Source organism: Miscanthus floridulus, chromosome 16 (assembly GCF_019320115.1).
Source record: "Miscanthus floridulus cultivar M001 chromosome 16, ASM1932011v1, whole genome shotgun sequence".
In the NCBI taxonomy this organism is placed as follows: domain Eukaryota; kingdom Viridiplantae; phylum Streptophyta; class Magnoliopsida; order Poales; family Poaceae; genus Miscanthus; species Miscanthus floridulus.
Window position 1 is genome coordinate 66,273,230 of NC_089595.1, and position 8,013 is coordinate 66,281,242.

The window sequence follows — 8,013 nt, forward strand, 5'->3', positions numbered from 1 at the left end:
CCGAGCCCACCCCCGGGGGTCGGGCGAGGCGGAGTTGTCCTGAAGGCGTCAGGTGGAACGGAGGCCCGCCCTTAGCCCTCGGGCGAGGCGAGGCTGACCCAAAGACGTCGGGTGAGGCGGAGACTAGCCCTTAGCCCTCGGGCGAGGAGGGGCTAACCTAAAGGCGTCAGGCGAGGCGGAGACTAGCCCTTAGCCCTCGGGCGAGGCGGGGCTAGCCTAAAGGCGTCGGGCGAGACGGAACCAAACTTCCGTCATTCGGGCAAGGAACGTAGCGGCGCCCTTGTCCGTCCAGAAGTTTTTAACGTTCGATGGTTATTGGTTCCACCTCCTGGGGTACCCTAATATTAGGTCCCTGATAAGCTCGTTATCATAACGAGCCGAGCCAGCCACGAGCCGAGCGAGTTAACGAGCTTCGAGTTTTACGTCCAGCCGTACCCACGGCCATGTTTGATTGTTTACGGGTTTTTTTGTTTAGATTTACACAAATTTCATTTAAATTATAGTGGATACCGGTCTGAATTTTCTAAATTTCGTCTATTTGAGCGTGCGCTCCGAAAATTTTCCCCAAAAAAGTTCCAGAACCTTGATCCATAGCATGCAGAACACATTCTGCCGTCTTATATTTTTGTAAAATCTATCGTGTACTATATATACTAGAGGCGACGTGGCCAAATCAACGAGAAAGAAAATCGATCAGCAAAGCAGATGTGGATTCCGCTGTGCCCTATCGGAGCCAAAAGCACTGGCCACGCTGCAACGAGGTCGCGCACTACCAAACGGTCAAATGATGCTGTTGACAAAAGCTCTAAATGAAGCCCTGAAACCGCAGTAAAAAAATTACTGTGGTAAAATGCCCGTTTTCTTTCCATTTGCAGCCGCGCCTTTGGCAAACATTAACAACATTTTACGATGCACAAGTCTGTGAAGGTGAAACCGACCATGGATCGATGACATGACATTGCCACAGCCTTAAATAAAGACATACTAGTTCGTCCAGAAGTCTTCACGGCTACCTCTATAAATGTGGGCAAACCGAGGTGCGAAGGCAGCACGGCAAGCAGCTCATCGCGGGGAGCAGTGGAGAGCGGAGGTGTACCCGTGTAGGCACTCGATCGGCGCTGGCCCATGGCGTGTAGGACGCTGGAGCTGACGCTGGTCTCCGCGAGGGACCTCCGTGCCGTCAACCTCGTCTCCAAGATGGAGGTCTACGCGGTGGCCTACCTAGCCGGCGACCCGCGGTCGCGGCAGCGCATCCCCACCGACCGCGCGGGCGGCCGCGACCCCACCTGGAACGCCACCGTCCTCCTAACCGTCCCGGCGTCGGGCACCGGGAGCGGCGCCGTCCGCGTCGTGCTGCGCACGGAGCGCGCGCTCGGCGGCGACCGCGACGTCGGCGAGGTGCTCCTCCCGCTCCCCGACGTCCTTGCTGGGGCCGGGGACACGCCCACGGACGCCACGGTCGCCTGCTTCCCGGTCCGCAGGATCGGCTCAAGCAAGCCCCAAGGCGTGCTTAACCTCTCTTACAAGCTCGGCGGTGTCGTCCACCCTGACCACCTTGCCGCCCGGACCGGGGGGGGACCCCCGCCGGTGCAGGCAGGCGATCAGAGTCCGACGATGGCGTACTTGGCTGCCGCGGCGACGGCGTACTCGGCTGCGCGGCCGCCACAGTGCTTGCCGCCTAGTACACCATACGCAGCGGCGTGTGTGGGTGCGAGTGCGACATCGACAAGCATGCGGAGCAGCCGGTGGAAGCTGCTTAATTAGCCGCTTGAATGACGAGTGCTGTGGTTGTTTACTTCATGTTCACCGATTGATGCATGTCGTGCAATATGGAATAGGATTATTGATGTATTGATAAATAAAAAGCCATGGTAAATCTTCGGGACCTTCCTTTTAGTTCATCATACAAGCTATTATTGGCCATGTATGCCAGAACAACACCAATGGTCAAAATTTTGTAACTTATTAGCCACAAGAACGTGCAGCTGCATAGGCCAAAATCACGTCTGTTCATGTACATACAGACAGAAACAAATCCGGAAATTGTACTGCATATATAGTTTTCTCCATGGGCATTTTGGTGAACACACGCCACTACGCCAGCAAAACACCATGTTTGATTCATCCGTCACCCTTGCGATTGGTCGGCAGTTCTGATGAGGAGCTGAACCAGCTCCAGTGGCTGCGAGAGCATAGCCATGTGGTCGGCTCCGGTGATCTCTCTGACCTCGACGCCGGGGCTCTGTGCCACCATGCGGCGCTGGAACTCCGCCGGGATGCCGCGGTCTTCCTCCACCACGATGAACACGCGCCTCGCCGATCCGTACCCCTCCTCCGTGAGCAGCTTCTCGTCCCTCATCACCACCTCATCTGGGTTGCCTGTGGTGAATGCGTTCGCCGGCTTGATAAGCATCAGACCCAGAGTCAAGTCCTACAAGCAAAGAGAAGTTTTTTTTTCCTTTTGTTTATGGTTCCAAGAAAAGGTAAAACAGCAGCAGCAAGGTTACAGATGGAGATTATGCCCATTATTATGTCTTTTATTAATTAAGTTGCTCATATAGTATGTTCCAAACAGCAGCAACGTTAATTAGGGTGTTACCTCCGGTGGACTCAGTTGGTAAAGCCTTTGGGCCATAAAGTTGGGCCCAAAGATAAATGGCTTGCCCTTGATCTCGGGATTCTCTTGTTGGAGCTCCTTTGAGTCCAGGAAGAAGTCCGGCCCAACAAATGCTAATAACTGAGAACAGTGTGAAAGCATAAGAGCATCTCCAACAATGCTACCTAAATCATGCTACCTAAATCAGAATACCTACTTCTCTATTTAGGTAGCCACCTATTTTGATACAATCCATATTTTACTCTCGTTTCCAGCAATACTACCTAAAACAGAGTATGACATGTAAGACCCACATGTTATCTTCTTCTCTAGCTCGCTACAGAGGAACTCGGCCATCGGTCATTGACGGAGGGAACGAGGGTGCGTCGCTGTGGAGAACGAGCAGCCGGATCGGGAGGAAAAGGAGGAGCTGCCGCTGCCGCTGGGAAGAAGCGCCGCCAGGCGGCCAGGAATAGCGACGCCGCTGCTAGGGAAGACGCGGCGGAGGAGAATTCGCCGGGCTAGGAGCCGCGGCCGCGCTGGGAGACGCGCCTGACTCTAGTCGAGGCGGCGAGATCCGCTCGCGCTGGGAGCCACGGTGGAGCCCACGCTGGGAGTCGCGGCGGTGAGATCCACCGCGTCCTCACAGGAGAAGGCGCTGCATCCTCACGGGAGAAGGCCGGCGCGTCAGGGAGTTTTGGCCGCAGAGGAGGAGAGCCGGCGATGATGAAGACTGCGCGGAGGAGGAAGAACATGCGCGCGTGTGCGAACAGAAATTTGGGTAGTCTGGTTTGGCCCAACAGAGTGGGAGGAGAGATTTGGGTAGCCAACAAATTTGTGGGGCGTAGTAGGTAGTCTGCTGAAGTTGGTTTTTTTGGCTCTCAATAACTAAATTGGGGATAGGTAGTGAGAGAGGTAATATTGCTGGAGATGCTCTAATCAAATAGCGGTAGCTATCACCATATACACACTACACTTATAGACTTAATTAATACTCCCTTCATTACAAATTATAAGTTATTCCAAGAATTTTGAAAGAATCGAAGTATGTTAAGTTTGACCAAAATTATATAGAAAAATTATAAAGATTTATAACATCAAATAGATATACTATAAAAGTATAATTAATAAAAAAATCTAATGATACTTAATTAATATCATAAATATTATTATCTTATTATGGCCTTGTTTAGATTGGGGTTAGGAATCAGTATTTGGCATTGTAGCACTTTCATTTGTATTTGACAATTATTGTCCAATCATGGCCTAACTAGGCTCAAAAGATTCGTCTCGTAATTTACAATCAAACTGTGTAATTAGTTATTTTTTTATCTACATTTAATACTCCATGCATGTGTCCAAAGATTTGATGTGACGAAGAGAGAGTGAAAAAACTTGCCATCTAAACACGGCCTATATAAATTTACTTAAACTTGAGATCCTTTGACTCTCTAAAATTCTTAAAATAAATTATAATTTAGGACGGAGAGAGTACTGAATCATTGATTCATTGAACGTTCGCGTACCTCGTCACTGGTGGCAGCCATAGGACGTCCGACGGCCGGCATGGACGCGGTCACGAACACCGCCGCGGCGACCTTGTCCGGGAACCTCTCCACGGCGAGCGCGACGCTGTACCCACCGTGGCTGTGCGCGACGAGCACGACCTGCTCCCCGGCGGGCAGCGCGGCCATCGCGTCGAGCAACGGCCGCGAGTACTCCTCGAAAGTGCGCACATCGTCGAGACGCGCTGGGTGCGCGCCGCAGCCGGCCATGTCGAGCGCCGTGGCGCGGTGGCCGGCGCACCGCAGCGCCGTGGCCGCCTTGTACCAGCACCACGCGCCGTGGCACATCCCGTGCACCAGCATGAAGTGGTGGCGCCGCTGCTTATTGGTCTCCGAGGCGGCCATTGGCGTGCGGGGTCCTTGGCTTGCACCTTGCAGTTGCAGCGCGCAGATGTAATGAAATATTGCTTGTTCCGATCGAGGACTAGATACGCTGACACTGACAGCGACCAAGGATTCGGTTTGTATGCCAGATTGCCAGTCGTTTTCACGTGATTCGTGTGCTAAGCTATGCATTGGTTGAGTGGTGCGGTTGCATATTCACGCTAAATCCATCTCTTTTATAAAACTAATCATCACTGCATGTTCTATCTGATGAGGACATCGTTGGCTCAAATATGACCATGCCAACCACTTCTATACCAAAGGTGCAACTATTCTATATGAGACTTATCATTGATGCATTTGATGAATTGATGCTGCACCATGATGTGTGTTCATTCTCATTTTCAGAATTACTTACATGGATTAAGGGAAAGTTTGATTGCATATGGAAAGCATGGAAGGTTAATGAAGTTGATTGGGGATCAAATCCAAGTATTCCTAGCGTCCTCCACTAGGCCACCACGTCACTTTGGTTCCAAGGACAGAAAGAGTCCAAGTCCAACACGTTTTGGAAGTTGAATTCGGACTGCAAAATAGTCTCAAATTACGACGGTCACCACGACTTCATACGGACTCCGAATGGGACGTTCTAGCACTTTTTGGAAAGCTTATCAAGTCTATTTTCCAACGGATCTGGACTCATGGCTATATCTTATCCGATGCTTCTGCAGTCATCGTTTCAACGCCGGGACCTTTTCTGCCTTTGGTGCTACATCACCCTATTTAGGTTTGATTGCATATGGAAAGCATGGAAGGTTAATGAAGTTGATTGGGGACCAAATCCAAGTATTCCTAACGTCCTCCGCTAGGCCACCACGTCACTTCAGCACCAAAGGCAGAAAAGGTCCCGGCGTTGAAACGATGACTGCAGAAGCATCGGATAAGATATAGTCATGAGTCCAGATCCGTTGGAAAATAGACTTGATAAGCTTTCCAAAAAGTGCTAGAACGTCCCAATCGGAGTCCGTATGAAGTCGTGGTGACCGTCGCAATTTGGGACTATTTTGCAGTCCGAATTCAACTTCCAAAACGTGTTGGACTTGGACTCTTTCTGTCCTTGGAACCAAAGTGACGTGGTGGCCTAGCGGAGGACGTTAGGAATACTTGGATTTGGTCCCCCAATTAACTTCATTAACCTTCCATGCTTTCCATATGTAATCAAACCTTTCCTTGATCCATGTAAGTAATTCTGAAAATGAGAATGAACACACATCATGGTGCAGCATCAATTCATCAAATGCATCAATGATAAGCCTCATATAAAATGGTTGCACCTTTGGTATAGAAGTGGTTGGCATGGTCATATTTGAGCCAATGATGTCCTCATCACTATCCCTATATGCAATACATCCACATCATCTTTCAATAATAATTATGTCATGCCACTAATGTTCAACCTCTTAATGCAAGCTATCCATGTCATCTTAAGTTCTACATCAACATGTAAGACATCCACATCATCTTCCACTAATAGTCCTATCATGCTAATAACTTCTAAACTCTCAATGCAAGCTATATATCCATGTTATCTCAAGTTCTATCGCAACATGCAAGACATCCACATCATCTTCCACTAATAGCCATGTCATGCCACTAACTTCCAACCTCTTAATGCAATGTATCAATGTCATCTCAAGTTCTATCTCAACATGCAAAACATCCACATCATATTCCACCAACTATCCGCATTATCTTTCACTAATAAACATATGGTACAACTAACTTTTAATCTCTTAATAAAAGCTATCGTTCTCTATTTAATTTTATTTTTATTTTTTCCATGTTCTAGGATAATCAAACGAGCTAGAACCTCTGCTGCCGCACCCAGTTTGGCATCCATCTACTCTCTTTTATACACTTCCTATGACTTGTTCAGTTAATCTCACGCGAAATACGGATCTCTAGCCTTCGCTGTTGCTTCTGGATTTTTTTTGTTTTTAATTCTTTTTATCAATAATTTAATAATAATTGTTTCTAAAAAAGTTTTGCGGATCTGATGACTCTTTTGATAGCGCCAGTGCCGCTGATGCGACTAAATAATATTGTCGCGCCACATGCATTGACATGACATCTGTCACATTAGACAGTGTTTTCGACGTAGAAAACCTTGTCACGCCACTCTCACGGCGTGAAAGTATTGTTCTGTCATGCCACCGAAAGTGACGTGACAAGACTAAGCATTTAAAAAATTATAACTCTTTGATACGATATCGAATGAAGATGATTTATATAAAAATTGTAGCCCTACATAAGATCTATAATTTTCTAATTTTGAGTTTTTTATTTAAGGACGTTAAGATGCTCAAAAAATAATATAAAATTTTAGGACCATAATAATCGCGTACTACTGCTTGCCATATTATAAAAATAATATTTGTCAAATGAAGATACCTTTTATACCACAGTTGTAGCTCGTAATGAGATCTACAACTTTATAGTTTTTCGTTTTTACATTTCTGGTCGATAAGTTGCACGAAAAAATAAATAAAATTTCAACAGCATAATAATCGCATACTAGTGTTTATCGCATTAGAAATATCATTTTTTGTATAGTGTCAAATGAAGATACCTTTTATATCAAAATTGTAGCCCTAAATTAGATCTACAAGTTTTATTTAAAAGTATTTTTATGCCACATCGAATAAGAAATATACGATTTTCCTAAAGAGATAAGCTCTCATACACAATTAATATGCTCTTAAATTTATATTACTTTTTTTATCTTAACTATCTCAAATGAAAGACCTCAAAACTAAAAAGTTATTAATCTCGTTGTCAGCTATAACTTTAATATAAAAAAGTATCTTTATTTGACACCAAACATGAAAAAGCATAATTTTAGTAAGGCAACAAAGACCTAGTGCATAATTATTATGTTGTTAAAATTTTATATTATTTTTTTGTGTAGCATAACGACCTAAAATGTGAAAACCAAAAATTATAAAGTTATAGATCCCATTGAGAGCTACAACTTTGATATAAAACGTATCTTCATTTCATAAATTACAGAAAAAATATTATTTTTTTAATACGACAAGCATTAGTACGTGATTATTATGGTCCTAAAATTTATATTATTTTCTTTGAGCATATTAACGTTCTTAAATGAAAAACTCAAAACTAGAAAGTTGTAGATCTTATCGAAAGCTACATTTTTCATATAAATTTTATCTTCATCTGACGTCATATCAAAGAGTTATAATTTTTCAAAGGTTCAGCCTTGTCACACCACTTCTGGTGGCGCGATAGAACAATATTGTCATGCCAGCGGGAGTGACGTGACAAGATTTTCCACGTCAAAAACGCCGCCTGATGTTGCCACATCAATGCATGTGGCGCAACAATGTTATTTGATCGCGCTGCTGGCGAGAGCTAAAAAGGTCAGATCCGCAAAAAAAAATTAGGAACAATTATTATTAAAATATTAAATAAAAAAGAATTAAAAATAAGAAAAATGCCTACCGGTGC

General features: G+C 45.5%; 2 protein-coding genes across 2 annotated transcripts; one reads left to right on the forward strand and one right to left on the reverse strand.

The window, feature by feature from the left end:
- Window positions 1-1,089: 1,089 nt before the first annotated feature.
- LOC136514047 (protein SRC2-like) lies at window positions 1,090-1,876 on the forward strand. The gene has a single exon (XM_066508024.1). It carries the CDS (start codon window positions 1,126-1,128, stop codon window positions 1,762-1,764), a length of 639 nt encoding a protein of 212 aa, XP_066364121.1. The 5' UTR covers window positions 1,090-1,125; the 3' UTR covers window positions 1,765-1,876.
- Window positions 1,877-1,886: 10 nt separating this feature from the next.
- Window positions 1,887-4,506, reverse strand: LOC136514046 (probable esterase PIR7A). Its single transcript, XM_066508023.1, has 3 exons — window positions 4,123-4,506; window positions 2,600-2,737; window positions 1,887-2,431 (listed from the first exon to the last, which is right to left on the reverse strand). The coding sequence occupies exons 1-3, from the start codon at window positions 4,504-4,506 to the stop codon at window positions 2,129-2,131; spliced, it is 825 nt and encodes a 274-aa protein (XP_066364120.1). The 3' UTR covers window positions 1,887-2,128.
- Between the last annotated feature and the right edge of the window lie 3,507 nt (window positions 4,507-8,013).

Coding starts and splice junctions, on each gene's coding strand:
- LOC136514047 (XM_066508024.1), top strand. CDS start 1,126: ATGGCGTGTAGGACGCTGGAGCTGACGCTGGTCTCCGCGAGGGACCTC.
- LOC136514046 (XM_066508023.1), bottom strand. CDS start 4,506: ATGGCCGCCTCGGAGACCAATAAGCAGCGGCGCCACCACTTCATGCTG. Junction 2,738..4,122: donor TGGCTGCCACCAGTGACGAG/GTACGCGAACGT, acceptor CACTGTTCTCAG/TTATTAGCATTTGTTGGGCC. Junction 2,432..2,599: donor ACCAACTGAGTCCACCGGAG/GTAACACCCTAA, acceptor CTTTGCTTGTAG/GACTTGACTCTGGGTCTGAT.